The sequence below is a fragment of the Tamandua tetradactyla genome, chromosome 3, assembly GCF_023851605.1.
Source record: "Tamandua tetradactyla isolate mTamTet1 chromosome 3, mTamTet1.pri, whole genome shotgun sequence".
NCBI lineage: Eukaryota > Metazoa > Chordata > Mammalia > Pilosa > Myrmecophagidae > Tamandua > Tamandua tetradactyla.
Window position 1 is genome coordinate 13,000,170 of NC_135329.1, and position 20,999 is coordinate 13,021,168.

Consider the following 20,999-nt stretch of genomic DNA (forward strand, 5'->3'; position numbering starts at 1 on the left):
GAGACTATTCTTTTCTCCACTGAGTGGATTTGGCACTCTTGTGAAAAGAAAATCAACCATAGATGTAAGGGTTTATTTCTGTTCATTTTGATTCCATTGGTCATATATCTATATGGTCTCTATATATGTCTTTATGCCAGTACTGGCACAAAAATGGAACTTTTTTCTTGATTTCCTCTTCAGATTGTTCATTATTAATGTATAGAAACACTATTGTTTTTTTCATATTTATCTTGTACCCTGCCACTTTGCTGAATCTTGTTTTTAGCTCTCAGGATTTTCTGAAGAATCATGTCATCTGCACATAGAGAATGTTTCACATTTTCTTTTCCAATTTAGATGCCTTTTATTTCTTTCTCTTACCTCATTACTCTGGCTAGAACTTCCAGTACAGTGTTTAATGGTCATGGTGACAGTGGGCATTCTTGTCTTGTTCCAGATCTTAGAGGGAAAGCTTTCTGTCTTTCACCATTGAGTATATCAGCTGTGGGTTTTTTTGTAAATCCCATTTCTCATGCTGAGAAATTTCCATTTCTAGTTTACTAAGTGTTTTTATTAAGAAGTAGTACAGGATTTTCTCAAATGTCAGTTGAGATGCTCATGTGGTTTTTTCCCCCTTCATTCTGCTAATGTGGTATATTACATTGATTTTCTTAGCTGAACCACCTTGCATTCCTGGGATAAATCCCACTTAATCATGGTATATAATTATTTTAATTTGCTCTTGAATTTGATTTGCTCATTTTGTTGCAGACATTTGCATCTATATTCACAAGAGATATTGGTCTGTAATTTTCTTTTCTTGTAGTATCGTTATCTGGCTTTGGTATTAGGGTGATATTGTCCTCATAGAATGAGTTGGGAAGTGTTCCCTCTTCTTCAATTTTTTGGAAAAGTTTTAACAGGATTAGTGTTAATTCTGGGAATGTTTAGTAAAATTCACTAATAAAGCCATCTGGTCTTGGATTTTTCTTTATTGAGAGGATTTTGATCACTAATTCAATCTCTTTACTTGTTATTGCTCTAAGGAGATTTGCTTTTTTTTTTTTTTTAGTCTGTGTTGGTAATTTGTGTATTTCTGAGAATTTGTCCATTTCAGGTTGTCTAATTTGTTGGCATATAGTTGTTCAGTATCCTTTTATAATCCTTTTTATTTCTGTGAGGTCAGTAATAATGTCTTTTCATTTCTGGTTTTAGTATTTATATTCTTTTTTTCCTTCATCAGTCTAGATAAAGGTTTGTGAATTTTATTGATCTTTGCAAAGAACCAACTTTTGGTTTCACTGATTCTCACCATTATTTTTGTACTCTTATTTATCTCTCTTCAATTATTTGTTATTTCCTTTCTTCTGCTCACATTGGGCTGAGTTTACTATTTCTAGATCCTTTAGTTTTGATATTTGGTCTCTGATTTGAGATATTTTCCCCTTTTTTAATGTAAGCATTTAGAGCTGTAAATTTCCTTCTGAGCACTGCCTTTGCTATATCCTGTAAATTTTGACATATTGTGTTGTGATTTTCATTTGCCTCATGCTATCTCATTTCCCTTGTGATTTCTTCTTTGACCCATTGATTAAGAGTATATTGTCTAATTTCCACATATTTGTGAATTTGTTTTTTCCTGTTATTGATTTATAGCTTCATTTCATATGGTCTCTGAAGACATATTTGTGATTTCAATATTTTTAAACATATTGAGACTTTTTTGGTGACTCAACATAGGATCTATTCTGGAGAATGATCCATATGCCCTAAAGAATGCATATTCTGTTACTGTTGGGTGAGGTGTTCTATATATGCGTGTAAGGTCTGGTTGTTTTACATTATTGTTCAAGTCTTTTATTTCCTTATTGATCTTCTATCTAAATATGCTATTATTAAAAGAGACACCATTTGAGAACTCTTACTATTAGTGTAGAACTGTCTATTTCTCCTTTTAAGTCTGCCAGTATTTGCTTCATATATATATTTTGTGTTTGTTTTGCTTCATATATTTTGGAGCAGTGATGTTAGATGCCTATTTATAATTATGTCTTATTCTTGGATTGACATGTTTATCAGTATATGACCTTCTTTGTCTCTCAAGAACAGTTTTTGACTTAAAGTCTATTTCATCTGGTAGTGTTGCTACCCCAGTTCTCTTTTGGTTACTACTTGCATGGGATATTTTTTTCCATCCTTTCAATTTCAACCTACTATGTCTTTGAATTTAAGGTGAGTCTCTAATAAATAGCATATATCTGGGTCATGCACTTTATCCATTCTGCCAATCCCTGCCTTTTGACTGGATATTTAATCCATTATGTTTAAAGTAACTACTGATAATGCAGAACTTTCTTCTGCCATTTTGGTATTTTGTCTTTTTACGTCTTATACCTTTTTTGACCCTCAATTCTTCTGTTTTGCATTTATTTGCTTTTTTTTTTGTATTATACCATTGTAAGTCCTTACTCATCTCTTTCTGAATATATTTTTCATATATTTTCTTTGTGGTTACCATGGGGATTAAATTTAACCTCTTGAATCTATAACAATCATATTTGATTTGATACAAATTTAACTTCAATAGCATATATATACACAGTTTCTATAACCCTCCATCTTTCCACCTTTTTTCATACTTGTTACAATTGTATCTTTGTACACTGTATGTCCAAAATCAGAGATTCATCATTACTTTTTAGGCATTAAGAAGTAAGAAATGGAGTTACATACTAAAAATCCCAATGCAATAGTACTGGCATTTATAACTACCCATATGGTTGCTTTTATCATAGGTCTTTATTTCATTACACCACTTGGAATCACTGTCTAGTGTCTCTTCCTTTCAGTTCAGAAGAATTCCCTTTAGCATTGCTTGTAGGGCAGGTTTAACCATAATGAACTCCGTCACCTTGGTTTATCTGGGAATATCTTAGTCTCTTCATTTTTGAAAGTATGTCTCACCAGATATAAACTTCTTGGTTACCAGTTGGTTTCTTTCAGCACTGTAAATATTTCATGTCACTACTTTCTTGCCTTCATGGTTTCAGATGAGAAATTGTTGCTTAATCATATTGGGTTTTTCTTGTACAAAATTAATTGGTTTTCTCTTCTAACTTTTAGAACTCTCTCCTTGTCCTTGGTATTGGACAGTTAGATTGCTATTTGTCTGGGCATGATGCCATTCAAGTTCCTCATGTTTTGTATTACTTGGGTTCTTGAATGTGCATATTCATGTCTTTCATTAAATTGGGGAAGTTTTCTGCCTCTATTTCTTTGAATATTCCTTCTGCCTCTTTTTCTCCTTCTTCTTCTGGACTCTCATATTGGTATGAAAGTGTCCCACAGGTCTTCAGTTCTGCTCACTCTTTTTTTCCCACCTCACGCATCTCTTTTTTTTTATTAGAACAGTTATAGATTTATAGAAAAATCATGCATAAAATAGAGTGGCCGTATACCACTCTGTTGTTAACACCTGCATTAGTGTGGTATATTTGTTACAATTCATGAAAAAACTTTTTTTGCATCATTTTCTAATTGATATATATTATATCAAATAAATATTCACATTCACATACCATGTAATAATCCAAAGTGTACAATCAGTGGTTCAACATGAATGAACATTTTGATAATTGTAATATTAACCATATAGTCTATTGTTACAAGAGTCCTTATACACCTTTTATTTTTAGATTGTTTAGATTATTTATAAATATGTTCACTCATTTTTTTTCTTTCTGCTCCTCTGCCTGAATAATTTAAATTGTTTTGCCTTCAAGTTCACTGATTCTTTCTTTTGCCAGTTCCATCCTGCTGTTGAAACCCTCTTAAGGAATTCTTCATTTCAGTTAGTTTGGTTTTCAAGTCCAGTATTTCTGTTTGGTTCCAATTGTGAATAGATTCCTGTATTGTTCATTAATCATTTTCTTGATATCCTTTAGTTCTCTGTGTTTTCCTTGAGCACATTGAGGATCATTTTTTTGTCTTTATCCAGTAAGACGAAAATCTGGACCTCTTTGTTGATGGTTTCTGGATTTTTATCTTGTTCCCTTTGATGGGCCATCATTTATTGTTTCTTTGTTGTCTTATAATCTTTTGTTGCACACTATATTCATTTTAATACTTTAAAGTGCTAAGTCTGGCATTAAGTCCCTAAGCCATCTGTTCCTTAAGTTTGTATCCAGCTAGTGATATGATAAGATGTTTTTGAATGTAAGGAGTTAATCAAAACAAACAAAGCACGAAGCACCTTCCACTGTTTTTGCAAATTGGCTTTACATTCACTCAGGCTATCCTTCAGAGTTTAGCCCTCCTATCAAGAAGATAAGACCAACAGAAAAGTTAAGTGTAGGGCATCTCTACCTTTTCCGAGTCTGAGTCTTTTCCTGGGCTTCTGCTTGCTCATGGCCTTAGGAATTACCCTGTTTACAGGAATTCACATGCCCCCTCTACTTCCTATGGAAGAGATCCCACCCCATCCCCATCCTCCACAGGTGTTCTATTGTGTGTCTTAAAGAAGATAATCTTTTGTCCCAGGTTGGCTTGATTTAATGTTTTTTTACACTGATTCAGCTCTCTGTAAACTACTTCTGCCTGCAGGACAAGTTTTGGGAGGGTAAACCAGAGATGAATATCCTACCTCAGTCTTTTAGGCTGCCACCCAGTAGATTGAAGCCAACATACAGGCACCGCAGTATGCACATAAAGGATACTCTGCTCTCTCTGGAATAGGGCCAAGGACCCACAATGGGAGCACAGACTGGCTCCACACAGTGCTGGGATGGGAGTGGGGGAGGCACCAGCAAGGGTGCATGAGCTTCTCCTACCATATTTTTAAAGTTGCATTTTCTTGATTTTTCTCTCTCAGTTACTGCAGTCCTTTTAACTACTTTATGAATTTCTTAAGAAGACAGCTCTGCCATTTGTTGCTAGTTGTTCAAAGAAAGATTCTGTGGGGAAACGGCACAATGGAGCGTCTTATGCCACCCTCTTGCTCAACCAGAATGAATGACAGAATTTTGCTACCAGTTAAATGGAAGGGCAGAAGAAAAGGAAGTATTCCATAGTAGAATTTTAAAACGTACTTCAGAGCTTTTATATATATGGAAACATACAAAAATTATAAAGGCATTTTTATTGTATATATCACTGCATTGCTCAGAAATATGATACTAGAATACTCTGCTTATGATTCAATAAGTCTTACAAATGCAGCCAGAGTGATTTTTTTTTTCAAAACACAAATCTAAGCATGTTATCCTTTCCTTAATTTGATCCTTGCACGGTACTCCTTTTTGCCGAGGATAGGCAAACTCTTTAACTAGCCTACAAAATCCTACACGAACTGGCCCATATTTATTTTCAAGACTCATTTCTGTGAACAATCTTTATCATTGGACCTCAACACTATTAGCCTTTTTTTTTCATCCCTGCTGTACTTAACACCTACTCATCATCAGGTCTCAGAACAATTGTCACTTTCTGAGGTAATTACTTGAGTAGAGCAAAAGTCTTACTGTAACAACACATAGTTCCCGGTACTTTCTTGGAGCACTTTTAAGTTTTAATTTCATATCTGTTTAATTTTGTTAAATTTTTCACATACTGATTAATATGTAAAATGTTATTTAGAATATAGATTATTTTAAATAGTTTTGGCCTAAAGGATAAATCCAGGAGTAGCGGTATTTCTCATTTTTACAAGGCACTACTACTTTAAAACTTATAAAACATGTGTACTTACACAACAAAATTCAAGCCTGTGCTTATCTGTAAATATAGATAACCTTAAAGAGAACTGCAAATATCAAATGAGATACCATATATAAAGTTCTTAAAACAATGTATGGCACTTGCTCAATGCTCAGTAACTACTGCCTATAAATACTAATAAACCATTTTCCCAAGGAAGTCTTGTTTATAAAGTGGACTTCCCCAAACATTTGATTTATGTAATAAAACAGAACAACTCGGATGTTATTCAAGCTGGTTAAAAAGAGTCTGGAGAGGCAAAAGAGATTCAATAATTTTTACATCTTTTGTAACAATTATATCACTTTCACTTTTCCTCCTACTAATTACCATGGCCCAGACTTCTTTTTAATATGCATACCATTAAAATAGGAATTCAAGGGCGGGCCGCGGTGGCTCAGCGGGCAAAGTGCTTGCCTGCTATGCCGGAGGACCTCGGTTCGATTCCCGGCCCCAGCCCATGTAACAAAAACGGAGAAACAGAATACAATAAAACAAGAAAATGTTTAAAAATGTTTCCCTTTCTTCCTTCCTTCCTTCCTTCTATCCTTCCTTCCTTCTCTCTGTCTTTCCTTTAAAAAAAAAAAAAAAAAAAAAAATAGGAATTCAAAATACACAGATATATAAAATTTATCTTAAAATGCATTATTTTATTTTCAATAGCCAATGACCATCAATCAAAGGAAGAAAGGAATGCTGATTTCATGAAGAAAGACAAATCTATGGAGTGGTTTACAGGAAGTGAAGAATGAAATTGCTAAACTAAACCAACTTGGAATTAACTACAAAATGTCAAACTGCAAGACAAGTGTCAAAAGGAGACATTTAAGCAGTTTTGCAATGTTATACATCTTTAAGTCGTTACTTTTCAAAATTGTATGTAAAAGTTATACAGATCATTGTAATAGTTGAAAATGTCAATCTATGAAAGTAGTGATTTGAAATATAAAGTTTTATTTTGATACTTTTCAGTCTTTAACAGTTGCTGTCACATGGAGTACTCAGTTAAGATGCAGTTTGAACTTCCTCAACTTGACAAGAAAAGGGGGGTAGGGGAAGTAAGGTTATTATAATATTTAGAAGAAAAACACCTTTTAATATGGCCTGAAAACATTACTTACTCTATGACCAGTCTGCCAGTGAATAGGTCTGGCAATATACAGAAATGATCCATATGGAAAATCACAATGTGATTCTTCTGGTGTAGAACAAAATACATACTATAAACTACATAAGAGATTTTATAATTTGTTCAAAAAAGCTGTTAAGATACAAATGACTATCCCATTACTGTAATTTTTTTCTCTCATTTGTTCTAGCATTTGTTTTGGAGTTCCTCTGCCACTTACCTTACAGAAACAATGTCAATGATTATATGATAAATTTATATGATTTTATAATCAAATAGACAAGTCCATATCATAATGATATTAGAAAACTTGTTCATGGCCTAAATTATGTATACATTCAACAAGGACTTAAATTTAGTTCTTTGAAGAATTTGAGCAGCATCTTAGAAGTTTTCTTTAATAGTATAAGCTGTTTGCATATTAGGTCCTATTAAATTCATTCCCTTCAGTAATAATCACTGACCTACGTTTAAAACATTCCTTAGTATATTTAAAGTATTTCACAGGCCGAGCGCCTCCTTAGAGACAAGTGAAATATGAATATTATAAGAAGCTCATTTCCTCAAAGACAACAGTGTTTATATAAAAGGCAGGAAAGTTTATTATTCTGTCCCTTACAGATTCTAATTTTTTTCATATTTTAATTTAATAAAACAAATACTATATATCAATATCTATAGGAAAAAAACTCCTGAGGAATATCTTTATAACTTATTGATCAATAAACTCAGGAAACCAGCCTCCATTTATTATTGCAAATACACACATAAAATACAATTGAAACTCACCACAGTCATCTTCTTCAAACAGCTCATCTTCAACTACAATTTCCTCTAAAGAATGTAATTGTAAATATGTGTTGGTTTTACATTCTACTTTTTTGAGCTAAAATTCCATTTTTCTGTTTTTCAAGGCAAACCAACCAATCTCTGATAATGACTTCACTTATCTTTTCACGTGTACAAGTTCACAGATACAAATTCCAATAACCTGTGTGATGCCTTCAGAAAAGGAAAAGTAAAACTGCAACTTAACTTTCTACTAAAATATTAACTTTATATGGACTTTAAGTTCACTATACCTCTTACCCAAAGTCAAACACTATAGTTAAATCAAGAGGAGAAAAAAGTAAAAATGAAAGGTAGGCACATAATAAGCAATTTCACAGAATACCAAGTAAAAAAATACAGAAGACCATAATTTAACATTACTGTTCACATTACATTCAAACTTTTCTCCCAAGTTGTCAGAAAAAATATATATATCTTGAATTACTATTTATATAAAGGATGATTTTAAACAGCAGTTTAATTGAATTTGGGACATGCACCATTTTATAAATTTTACTAGATGATATACATGCTTTAATTACAAAACGAACCGTTTAGTCTGGTAGTTAAGCGAAATAAGTGTATAAAAACCACATTACAAAGAAAAACAACCATATTACTCACTTTGCTAGTTATATAGCCCTTATACCACCCTGTATAAAAATGTGGGCATAAAACAGGTAAAGCAACTTAAAGATTTAACATGTCCAAAGATACCTAAAAGGGGGAAAAGGTTACTGAACTGAGTTCTATTTAAATAAAGCATTCTTAGTGTGGTGAAATGGCACAATTTTGGAAAGCAATTACCCAGTTAAAGTATTTCCTTTTTTTTTTAGAATATAGTACTATTAACTGTAATTTTACTGTTTTCAAAAGGGTATGCTTATTATTATATTATTATTGTTATACAATTTTTTCATAGCACTTTATACATAAAAACTGTAATGGCACGTCTTGCCCTTGGCAATATTGATAATACAGGAATTTTTCTTTAGCCATATTTATATATGTACATACATATAAGTGTCATATATATAAAGTTCAATTCTTTATCTCAATTTCTGCCAGCAGAAATTCACATGTCAAATATGTTTATTTTGTAAGTTTAAAGAAAGATCTTGAATATTAATTTTAAGAGGTCTCTAAAATGCAACAGCCATGTCCCTTTTTTCTTCTCTAGTCATTCAATTGCAGAGTATAATACTGTACTCATAAGAAATGCTGAATAAGTACAGTGAGAAAAATGAGTGCCTGAAATTTTCAAATAAAAAATTAATTAAAAATAAAACTAAATCTAGTCATTATTCACAATTGCCAAAAGATGGAAACAACAAAGTGTCCATCAACTGAAAGACAAAATGTGGTATACACATACAATGGAATATTATTCAGCTGTAAGAAGAAATGAATTCCTGACGCATACAACAACACCAATAAACCTTGAGGACATTATGGTGAAGGAAATAAGCCAGATACAAAAGGACAAATATTGTATGATCTCAATAATGTGAACGAATAATATCGAGTGAACACTTGGAGCTAAAATCTAGAGTATAGATTACCAGGAGATAGAAAGAGGGTAGAGAATGGGGAGCTCCTGCTTAATTTGTACAGAATTTTTTAACAAGGGTGATTGTGAATGTTTGGAAATGGATAGAAGTGATGGTAGCACATTACCTGAAGGGTAACTAACAGTACTGAATCATGAGTGTGATTATGGGTGAAAAGGGATGTTCAGGGTTGTTCGTGTCACTAGAACGAAAGAGGATAAAACATGGGACCGTATAACATAGTGAACCCTGTGGTGGATGATGACTGTGGTTAATTGTGCACATATAAGAATGTTTTTATGTGAGCTAGAACATAAAATACTAATACAAGGTGTTAATAGGGTAGTATGTGGGGAAAATACAACTAATGCAAACTATGGATAATAAATAGGTAATAGTAACATTGAAATATTCTTGCATCATTTGTAACACAGGTACTATACCAATGCTAAGTCTCAATAATAGGGGCTATTAGGGAGTATGGGAATTTTTTGGGGGGGCAATGAAATGTTCTCACATTGATTGTGGTGATGAATACACAACTCTGATTATACTAAGAGCCATTAATTATACATTTGGATGGACTGTATGGTGTTAATACAACTTAAAACACACACACACACATTATAGTGCACCAGATTCCTGCCAGATTGTATACATTCTAGAGGGGGAAATGAGCCATAACCAGGTAACAGGCAAATAAATGTAAAATTGCATTTATGACAAGTGTCACAAATACAAGTTCTGTGGGGCTAGGAGAGAGAGTAGGGGTAAGTATCACTGAATCTAATCTTTCCAATGACTTTCAAAACTTCCCTAGTAAAATCTGATCTAGGGCTTAAGGGTGAAGTAGGGGCTAGATGAGACAAGGAGGGGAAGGTGAAGGGTTTCAAGTAGAAAAAAACTGCGTATGCAAAAGCCCTCAAGTGGGAGGAAGCACGGACTATTAGAACCGAAAGGACTCCGAGGTGGTATGTACATTGCTAACACCAGAGATGCAATCTTAACAAATTTCTTTGCTACATCACCAACCAAAGTCTTACATTCTAGGGTAAAAAACAAAAATTCTGAATTAAAACCTAGCTGTTTCTTATTAAAAGTAACATGCTAATTTTTATCGTATGTAAAAGTCATATCAATTGTTTAAAGGGGGGAGCAAGAACAAGAAAAATGTAAATGTTCTGAGATGTGCTTTAAGTACATTAGTCAGGATTAAAAGATTGAGTCCTTTTTCACCAGGGCTGCATCCAATACAGTGGGTCTTCCTTTTCTGACTTTGCTCCTTCTGGAACCAATACGCACCTAAAACCTATCACATTACCTTCGGATATGACAAGGCAGGCCCTTTTTTCATGGTCTTCCAATGCCGGTCTCAGAATGAAAGGTTTACCAGAGGAACACCTAAGCACGAGAGCGGGGAACCTCCCTATAATCTCCCTAAATGGCGCTGCACCCCCCCCCCCCCCCCAAGTTTCGATTTAAGCGTCCGACATGGTTCAACCTAAATAATTTTTAAAATTCTGGTTCTCTTTCCAGACTCCTCTATTATCACTCTCCCACTCCGAAAGGCGCCCTCCCTGGAATTTGGAGACAGGTCTCTTCGCCCAGAGCGGTCAGCGAGCGATCCCCAGGTCCCCGGCGTGCGACATCGGACTGGCCCTGGCTCCGCCCGACCGCTCGCGCCTAGGAGAAGCTGACGCCACCCGCGGTGCCAGTGGTCTGAGGCTCTCCAGCGATAAGTGATGTCAGATCCCAATGTCCCGGCCGCGCGGAGGGCGAGATGTAGGCCCCTCGGCGCCCGGTACTTTCTCCGCGTCTGCTCGTGCCCTCCTTCCCCATCCCCCGCGTCTCTAGGTGAGGACTTGCAACACAGTCGCCAGGCTCCCACGAAAGGTTCTCCCCCGAGACCGCGCAGAAATGAACAGACCCTGAGCCCCGGCCGCCTCCGACAACGCCGGAAAGAACCGGCCAGTGGCTTCAGGCGAGCGACGTCCAGCCACCGGGCAGGGCGTCTTGCGCAGGCGCCGTTGCAAGCGAGTGACGTAGCCGCGTGAGGCTCCGCGCCCGCGCCCACCACCGCCCTACGCCCTGACGCACCCTTGGCGGCGACCGGGGTACGCGTAGCCAGCGCGGCTGCGTCAGGGTCCGGCGGGTTGACGGCGTCACGCTGAGTTGCTCCGGCTCGGTTGCGGGTTTTCCTCTTCAGAATGTAGGCCGAGTGAAACAGCTGACAGATCTCCGCCGGCCTCGTCCGGGGATGGGAGGATGGGAGAGGCGAGCTTGCCAAAGCCCTGCGTAAACTGGAAAGGGTTGGCTCGCCAGTGGTCACGGACGTCCCCAACGCGTGTAAGTTACACTGTAGCCCCGGGACGCGGTGGACAGAGCGTTTGGACCAGCCACGCGCTGACTTGAAGGTCTTTTCCCAGCTGACCCCCAGCCCCAGCCCTTTCACTCGGCCGGGACCACCTGCCTAACCCCAACTCCCCGCCCCGAAGTCTTTGCCTTGACTGACACCTGAGCCCCACACAGCCTCCGCAGCTCACGTCAAGTGACAGTGTTTAACAATACTTTCTTATAGTGAAAACAGAATATTTAGTTAAAAATTTTATCCTCCCCAAGAAAGATAAATGGAAGCGTCTTAAAATGGGAAAAATTATCTACCCTTACAGAGTCCAGAGTTTCACTTAACATTAACTATCACTAACCTACTTGCTTTATATTCACTTAGCAAAAGTTTATTGAAGGTCTGGCAAAACAGGCACTTTAAATACTTACTTCATTTAAATTTACAACAACTCTGTGTTAGAAATTAGTATCAGTTTTACGCATAAGAAAATTGGCACTGAAAGGCTAAAGGATTTGGTGGAGTTCCTACAGCTGGCAGCTGCTAAAAGAGGGTTTCCTCTCTAGGACAGTCTGGCTCAGCGTCCCTGCTCTTGGTACGGTGGCGCCCCTTCGGAAAGATTGGGTCAACAGTGCAAATGAATAAAAAGTTAAAGACAACGTATGTTCAATTCAGTATGAATTCAGTTTAAATTTGATAAAATAAATCTTGTTATTAATCTGTACTTTCTAAGACATCAGCCAATGTAAACTCCTTTATGAAGATTTCTCTTTGTCAGTCCTAAAAGTGAATACAGGAACTGTTCCCACCATCACCACACCCCCAGCCAACTGCAGTGTCTCATTTTTGTTTTGTTTTTAAGAAAAGTTCTTATGACCAGACTTTTCCAGGATCGTAGGGCTTTTCTCATTGCCTTTTCTTGTAGGCTTTTTTAGAGAAAAAGTCATTCTTGGCTATAAAGTTCTTGAAATTAATGAGATTATCACTGGCAAGTGTGAGTCTGAGTTGGAACTTTGGCAAACCTAAGTCCTATGATAGGTTTTAAATGTATCATTCCTAGTTTACTACCTCTTAACTATTATTAAACAGTGTTTGACCATTATTTCAGAAGGAGCAGGAATTGGAACAAAGAGGGCATATTGATAAAATATGTGATGTAAATTTAAATTTCTTAAATCAACTGTAAACAGTAAATAACATCACCTTTCTATTGTTTGAACAACCGACAATGGATATTTTGTCCTGTATACATCTAATAAAGTACATTAATACATTCTGCAAAATACAATTTATTCCTCACTTATTTGTGATCTTTTAGAACTTTTTAAATAAAAAAGCCACCATGAGTACCTTTTTATTTCTGACTGTACTCTTCCTTTCCTTCTGCCTTCCTTATGAACTATGAACCTGCCCACAGAAGCTATTCTCTGAAAATATGAAGCATCATCAACTTATTATTTTTATAAGACCAAAAAGACAATGTCGTCTAGTGACATTTATTTTTATCTTTTAATATTTTTATTGATAAAGCTTAACATACAAATCTAAAAACATTCTTGGCATACAAACATTCAATACATGGTGTGTAGTCAGTGGCTCACAATAGCATCACATAGTTGTATATTCATCTCCAGGATCATTTTTTAAAAATATTTACATCACCCCCCCCAAAAAAAACTCCTACATACCATACCCCTTACCCCTCCCTCTCATTGACCACTAGCGTTTCCATCTACCCAATTTATTTTAGCCTTTGTTCCCCCTATTATTTGTTTATTTTCATCCATTATTATTTTTATTTTTATCCATTTATTCATCTATAGTGACATTTATTCAAACAATTTACTTTACAATCCTAATGGCTGTCAAGAAAAACTTTGGGTGACAGCTGACATTTGTTCATCTCCAGTCAAATAAAGCCACTTCTAGAGTTCCCTGTCTGTGTCTTTCATGGCACATGTCACACTGTATGGGAATTGCTTTTTATTGACTGATTTCCAAGATTGGAGTATAAGGTTGTTGAGGAGACAATGACTGTGTTTTTTTATTGCAATTCTAATGCATGTCATCATGCCTGTAAACAATCTGCCACCAACAAGTATTTGTTGAATAAATGAAAGAAGAAAGCAGGAAATGAGAAAACTAGCAGCCCTGATATCTGTGCCCCTATACTAAGTAACACATGTGCAGATATGGCCTAATTATATTTAATAGTTATGGTGCATTTTGTTAGAACTGTTGAAGCGCATAGATTTTTTTCTTCCTGGCATTTAGTTAAAAATAAAATATTTAGGTCTAAGAATATAACTGCATTTCTCTTCCTTTGTGGTCCCCCACTCAGCTGCTGCTGAACTTGAATCTAGATCATAATGAACTTCTTCTCTAGGATTTACTATTGAGTTATCAGAAATTGCAAATCTAAATCTAGAAGTTCTGAAAACTTCTCAAATATCTTTAAAACTTTTAAAGAAAAATTGCGAACAAAGAAGGTGGGGATTGGCTGGAGTCAAGCTCGGGCTGGTGGTGAATCTGACGAATCCTATTACTTTTGTTCTAAGCTCTGTTTGGACAGCTGTAGGTAAAGAAACTTATCATGTACTAAAGTAAATGATTTGTATTCTGAATAGGAGTTGGGATTGTGGTGTTTGAAGGCAAGAGAATTTCTCTTATCAAGGATCTGCTCACTCAGTTTCCCCAAAACTCTCCACACGTTGGACTCAACCGTCCATCGTGACAGAGGTTCCAGTGACATTTGGTCGGGCCAAGTATAATGGGGATGCACCACCTGAAAATGGGTCACAATCGATCACTAAAATCACTGATGAAACAACTGATGCTTATGGCAGTCTGCCACAGTATTGGGTAGACCCTAGACATGAAGATTTACCCACAGAAAGAAATCAGGAGGAAAGTGAAAAATCAAAAGGGAACATACTATTCAAATGGTCCATGGATGAAAAGTGTGTAAAAGGAAAAACAGAAAACAACCTCTTAATAGTTCATAAGGCTATCACAGATCTTTCTCTCCAAGAAACAAGTCCCAATGAAATGACATTCAGAGAAGGGCATCAGTAGGAGAAGATTCCTCTAAGCAGCAGTAATCAGGAAGTTATCCGACAGATGGAAAAGATTGCTGAAAAACCTGTAGAAGAAAGAGAAGATAGAGCTAGGAAGAACAAAGTACCCGGAAACTGAGATCAAATGGTTGGGATATCAGAAACCTAGCCAAGTTGACATGTTGCATTCTAAGCATCATGAGGAACAAGAGGGTTGGGATTAAGAGCAATAACGATGATGATGATGATTGTAATGATGATGAAGATGAAGTTTGAGTAATAGAATTTATGAAAAAAAATAAAGAGCGTTCTCAACTAGAAGAGGAAGGTGATGCAAATGAGGACTCCCCACTTAGCAGCCCCAATTCCTAATCAGCGACACCAGATGAGCAGTCAATCTTAGGGAAGAAGAGTGACATCTCCAGAAATGCTTATTCAAGAAACAATACAATTTCCTATCAGAAAATCAGGAAAGAACACCAAGCAAAGAATTGATGAATTCGATTCGATGATGCATTTATAAATTTCAAGATACAATTTCCTATCAGAAAATCAGGAAAGGGAACACCAAGCAGATAATTGATGAATTTGATTCTATGATGCATTTATAAATTAACTGCAGCGGAGAAATTCTCACGCCCACTAAAGTAAAAGCTAATTCTTTTTTTTTTTTTTAGATACATCTCTGTATGTCTAATTTTTGTTGTTGCCTTTTAAAATGTAGAAGCTTACTCTTGTTTCATTGTAAAATAATGTGGAAAGAACTCTAGACAAAAATTTAGTAACTTCAAATTAAGAAGCATTAGATGCATTCTTGGGCATTTGCTTTGTAAAACTTCGCTAATATAGCATTGTGTGATAAGCACCAACAATCAGCACGCCTGGGAATTCTGGCATGATTTGGCTTTAAAAGGGGCAGTACTTTTAAAGAAAAGTCTTCAAATGAGATAACTTTTTAAATGATTCCTATCTTACTTTTGATCTCTTTTCTCTGAGCGTAATGGAAACTCTGATAGTAAACCTCTATTACTTTTAGACCTCTGATAGTAAACTTTCTAGAATGCTTATCTTATTATCTTCTGAAAAGATAGCTTTTAAGTGATTTTCATTTGCATTTACAGAGTAAAAATTGTAAAGGCCTCCTTCCTATGTGTTACCATTCACTGAATTTTCTCACTGGAGGGGTGAACGATTGTCCGCTGGGAGAACTCTGCTTGCTGAATGTTGGCTTTATGCGCTCAAGCTGAATTAGACCATTGTGAGGTTAATTCAAGGGAGGGGCTAGAAGTCTCTTGGTGGGCAACAGACTAAAACTCGAGTTATATTCGATAGTTTCATTTCTGTGACTGAAAATAAAAATTTTTGTCTAGCACAGTTAAAGTCATTAAAAACATTTATCACCAGTTTAATAAAATGGTATCATATTTTCTCTAGTATCATATTTCTCCTTATTAATAGTATCTCAAAATAATTTTTTTCCTTAGAAACCTGAGACAACTCTAGTCATAACTGTACTAGTTACTATAATAGTGGAAACAATTAGAGTATTTTCAAAGTAGAGCTTAATCGTGTATTTTCAGTGACAAAGCTGATAGTTGTTGGGAATATATAATTTACTGGACCTCAGCCCAAATCTAGATGCTAAAAAATGTACTTGTAGAGTTTCATTCAAATCAGCATGTCAAATAATGTATATTTATGAAAAGGGAGAGTCTATCTATTCTTCTTTAGTTCCACAAGTTTTCGTTCCATGCTCCTTATGAATATTGCCATCATCTTTCTGTCACCACAGAGGAGGATATTATTTTGGCCCTGCAAATAAATAGGCAATTCCTTATTGTCTGAATGTAATACAATCCTCATTGTACTATTCAAACCCTTGCTTATTTCTTTTTCATTTTGTGAAAATTAGCGAGGATTAGTCTTCCTTGAGCTATTGCTTATTTATGTGTAATAAATCCCACACACTATAAAAGTGGTTTTTAAATTCCTCCTGGCTATATAGTATATATTTCCATTGTCTCATATACTTCTATTTAATGTTTACAAGACTCAGTTTTGAGTTCAGTATTGGAGTGTCCCTTTTATTCTTTCAAATAGACAGTTTATAACCTGACCATATAAAAGTTGTCACCTTTAATCTATATAGAATCTATAGAGCTCATTCTTTATCATAGAGATATTAAGAACAAAACTGGGAAAATCAGGTCTCCATAGATAAAGCTAGGTGGAAGGTTGATGTACTAGGACAACTTCCTGGTTAATATAGATCCTCTAAAACTTTCCTCCTGGATAATATATTTTGTATTTCAGACTACTGATGACCCCTGTAATTTTCCACTTAATTTCAAGCACAGTATTGTATTATCCATCATGTAACTGGACCGTTTTGTTAACCAGCTATCCAAAAAGCATGCATTTTGAGTTACTCCTGCAGAGGAGATGCATTCCTGTGGAACTTGAGTGAGCTCCAGATTCTGACTCCATTGATTTGTTTTATTCGAATTATTCTGGCTTATTTCATTCAACATGATGTCTTCAAGTGTTCAGTCATGTTGTCAAATATATCAGAACTTCATTCCTTTTTATGGCTGAATATTATTATAATACTATTATTCCGTTGCATGTATATACCACATTTTCTTGATCTGTTCATCAAATGATGGACACTTGGGTTGTTTCCATCTTTTGGCAATTTTGAATCATGCTATGAATATTGCTATGCAAATATCTGTCCAACTCCCTGCTTTGAATTCTTTTGGTATATACCTGGAATTTTGGGGATTGTCTAGTCATGTGGTAATTCTGTACTTAACTTTCTAAGGAACTGCCAAACTGTCTTCCATAGGAAATGCACCATTTTACATTCACCAGCAAGAATGAGTGTTCCTGCTTCTCCATATCATCTCCAATACTTGGAATTATCCATTTTTTAAATAGTAGACATTTTAGTGGGTCTGAAATGATATCTCATTGTGATTTTGATATGCATATCACTAATGGATAATTATGTTCAGGATATATTCCTGTGCTTTTTGGCCATCTTTATATCTTCTTTGAAGAAATGTCTATTCAAGTCTTTTGTACATTTTAAAAATGGATTGTTGTCTTTTTATTGAGTTGTAAGATTGTTTTATATATTCTAGATATTAAACCCTTATCAGACACGCAGTTTCAAAATATTTTCTCCCACTGAGAAGGTTTTCTTTTTAATTTCATGATAAAGTCCTTTGATGCCCCTAATTTTTTCATTTTGAGGAGGTCCCATTTATCTATTTTTTTTTCTTTCATTGCTTGTGCTTTGGGTGTAAATTCTAAGAAATCATTGCTTAACACAAGGTCCTGAAGATGCTCCCCTACATTTTCTTCTAGGAGTTTTATAGTTCTGGTTATTATATGTAGGCCTTTGATCGATTTTGAGTTAATTTTTGTATATAATGTGAGACAGGGGTCCTCCTTCATTCTTTTGTACATGGATACCCAGTTTTCCCAGCAGCATTTGTTGAAAAAGATTCTTCTCTCCCCATTTAGTGGATTTGGCAACCTGGTAAAAAATCAATTGGCCATAGACATGAGAGTTTATTTTTGAGCTCTCAATTCAATTCCATCGGTCTATATGTCTGTCCTTGTGCCAGTCTCATGCTATTTGTGGCTTTGTAATAGGTTTTAAGATTGTGAAGTGTGAGTCCTCCAACTTCATTCTTCTTTTTCACGATGGCTTTGGCTATTCGGGGCCCCTTATCCTTTCATGTTAATTTGATGATTGGCTTTTCCATTTCTGGAAAGAAGGCTGTTAAAATTTTGATTGAGGTTGCATTGAATCTGTAAGCTGCTTTGAGTAGAATTGACATCTTAGCAATATTTAATCTTCCAATCTATGAACATGGAATGACCTTCCATTTATTTAGGTAGGTCTTGTTTGATTTCGTTTATCAATGTCTGATCGTTTTCCATGTACCATCCTTTACAACCTTAGTTAGATTTATTCCTAGATATTTAATTCTTTTAGTTGATATTATAAATGGAATTATTTCTTTGTTTCTTCTTCAGATTGTTCTTTAGTAGTATATAGAAACACAACTGATTTTAGGGTGTTGATTTTGTACCCTGCTACTTTGCTGAATTTGTTTATTAGCTCTAGGAGCTTTGTTGTGGATTTTTCAGGATTTTCTGTATACAATGATGTTATCTGCAAATAGGGAAAGTTTTACTTCTTCCTTTCCATCTTGGATGCCTTTTATTTCTTTCACTTGCCTAATTGCTCTAGCTAGAACTTTCAGTACAATGTTGACTAACAACAGTGGTGACAGTGGGTATCCTTGTCTTGTTCCTGATCTTAGAGGGAAAGCTGTCAGTCTTTTACCATTCTGTGTGATATTAGCTGTGAGTTTTTCACATGTGCCTTTTACATGTTGAGGAAGTTTCCTTCTATTTCAAGTTTTCTAAGTATTTTTGTGTTATTCAGGGTTCTCTAGAGAAATAGAACCAAAGGAGAGATCTGTAAATAAGGAGATTTATAAAGGTGTCTCAAACAGCCGTGGGAATGGAAGAGTCCAAACTCTATAGGGCAGCTGTGAAGCTGGTGGCTCCATTGAGGGGTCTGGATGAACTCCATTAAGAAAGGCTCACTGGCTGAAGAAACAGTGAAAGAGTCTCTTTTCCTCCTTAAAAGCCTTCAATTGATTGGATTATCTTGTTGTGGGAGATATGTTTTAGTTATTTCAGATGCAGTCAGCCAGAGATACAATCAACTGACTGTGATTTAACACACCAGCCTTCGGATTTATCAACCAGCCATGAAATATACTTGCAGCAACAGTCAGACCAGTGCTTACTTGACAACTGGACATGAAATCACTTGGCCAATTGACACAGAACCTAACCATCACAGTTTTTATCCAAGAAGTGGTGCTGGATTTTGTCAAATGCTTTTTCTGCATCAGTTGAGATGAGCATGTGGTATTTTCCCCTTTGTGCCATTAATGTGGTGTATTTCATTTATTTATTTTCTTGTGTTGACCCATCCTTAAATACTTGGGCTGAATCTCACTGATCATGATGTATACTTCTTTTGATATGCTGTTGGTTTCTGTTTGCTAGTATGTTGTTGAGCATTACTGCATCTATATTCATAAGGGATGTTGGTCTATAGGTTTCATTTCTAGTGATATCTTTATCTGGCTATGACATGAGAGTGATATTGACCTCAGAGAATGAGTTAGGGAGTGTTCCCTCCTCTTCCATTTTTTAGAAGACTTTGAGAAGAGCAGATGTTAATCCTTCTTGGAATGTTTGGTAAAATTTTACTGTGAGGTCACATGTCTTGTTTTTTTCTTTGTTAGAAGGTTTTTGATTACTGATTCAATCTCTTTACTAGTTATTGGTTTGTTGAGCTCTTCCATTTCTTCTTAAGTCAATGTAGATCATTTGTGTGTTTCCAGGAATTTGTCTACTTTATCAAAATTATCTGATATTTGGTGTATTATTGTTCATAGTACCCTCTTATAATCCTTTTTATTAAAATGGGGGTTGGTATACTAACTGATCCACTTCTCATTTCTATCTGGACATATTTTTCATTTATTTTCCTATGGTAAACACGGGGTTAAAATTTAAAATCCTAAACGTAACAATCCTATTTAAATAATACCAACTTGAGTTCAATAGCATACACATACATTGTTTCTTACCTTTCCATTCCTCACCTTTTTTGTACTTGTTACAAATTTTACCTTTGGGCATTGTATGCCCCAAATCATAAATTTATCATTATTTTTTAATGCATTGCATTTAGCACCTTTAGGAAGTAAAAAGTGAAGAAACGTACTGAAAAATAAGTAGCACTAGCATTTATAATTACCCAAATGATTACCTTTATTGGCGGTCTTTATTTCTTTATGCTCCTTTGAACCACTGTCTAGTGTCCTTTCCTATCAGTCTGAAGAGCTCCCTTTAGCATTGCTTGTAGGGCAGTGTGCTGGTTTGACACTGTTATGTACCCCAGAAGAGCCATGTTTTTTTAAAATCCTAATCCAATCTTGTGGAGGCAGACTTATTGTTGTAAGATTAGGTTGTTTCCATGGAGATGTGACCCACCCAATTTTGGGTGGGACTTCTTTTGTTAAATTTATTCCCAGATATTTTATTCTTTCTGGTGTTATTCCTAATGGAATTATAGTCTTAATTTAATTTTAAACAAGTATATTGTTAGTATATAGAAATACAATTGATTTTTATGTATTGATCTTGTATTATGTCACCTTGGTATACTCATTTATTAATTCCAGAATTTTCCTTGGGATTTTCTACATGCCATCTGTCAATAAAGACAATGTTACTCCTTCCTTTCCAGT

The 20,999-nt window shown here is 35.6% G+C and overlaps 3 protein-coding genes and 1 pseudogene across 5 annotated transcripts in view; 3 read left to right on the forward strand and 1 right to left on the reverse strand.

Annotated features, from left to right (window-relative positions):
• The window catches only part of SPDYA (speedy/RINGO cell cycle regulator family member A), a 49,219-nt gene extending 40,042 nt beyond the window's left edge, over positions 1–9,177 (forward strand). Inside the window, exons 8-9 of one of the 3 annotated variants that reach the window (XR_013172352.1) lie at positions 4,853–5,065; positions 6,400–9,177. Coding sequence is in view for 2 of the 3 variants with exons in the window: in XM_077152492.1 (XP_077008607.1) it covers positions 6,400–6,488 (89 nt within the window). In the remaining variant the exon portion in view is untranslated. The remainder of the gene's footprint in view (positions 1–4,852; positions 5,066–6,399) is intronic. The other 2 variants (XM_077152492.1, XM_077152493.1) reach the window with 2 other exon arrangements.
• TRMT61B (tRNA methyltransferase 61B) lies at positions 6,338–11,317 on the reverse strand (the record flags this gene model as incomplete). Its single annotated transcript, XM_077151694.1, is given in 11 exon segments — positions 6,338–6,934; positions 7,655–7,745; positions 7,747–7,829; positions 7,832–7,867; positions 7,955–7,967; positions 10,568–10,601; positions 10,603–10,715; positions 10,717–10,774; positions 10,776–11,035; positions 11,037–11,050; positions 11,053–11,317. Coding segments are annotated over 11 exon segments (1,071 nt in total), but the record flags the coding sequence as incomplete, so codon positions are not given.
• Positions 11,318–11,362: 45 nt separating this feature from the next.
• Positions 11,363–20,999, forward strand: part of WDR43 (WD repeat domain 43) — a 72,939-nt gene continuing 63,302 nt past the window's right edge. The window contains exon 1 of the mRNA XM_077152495.1: positions 11,363–11,592. Coding sequence (XP_077008610.1) covers positions 11,512–11,592 — 81 coding nt within the window. The 5' untranslated portion in view covers positions 11,363–11,511. The remainder of the gene's footprint in view (positions 11,593–20,999) is intronic.
• Positions 12,228–15,169, forward strand: LOC143676690 (ermin pseudogene; annotated as a pseudogene).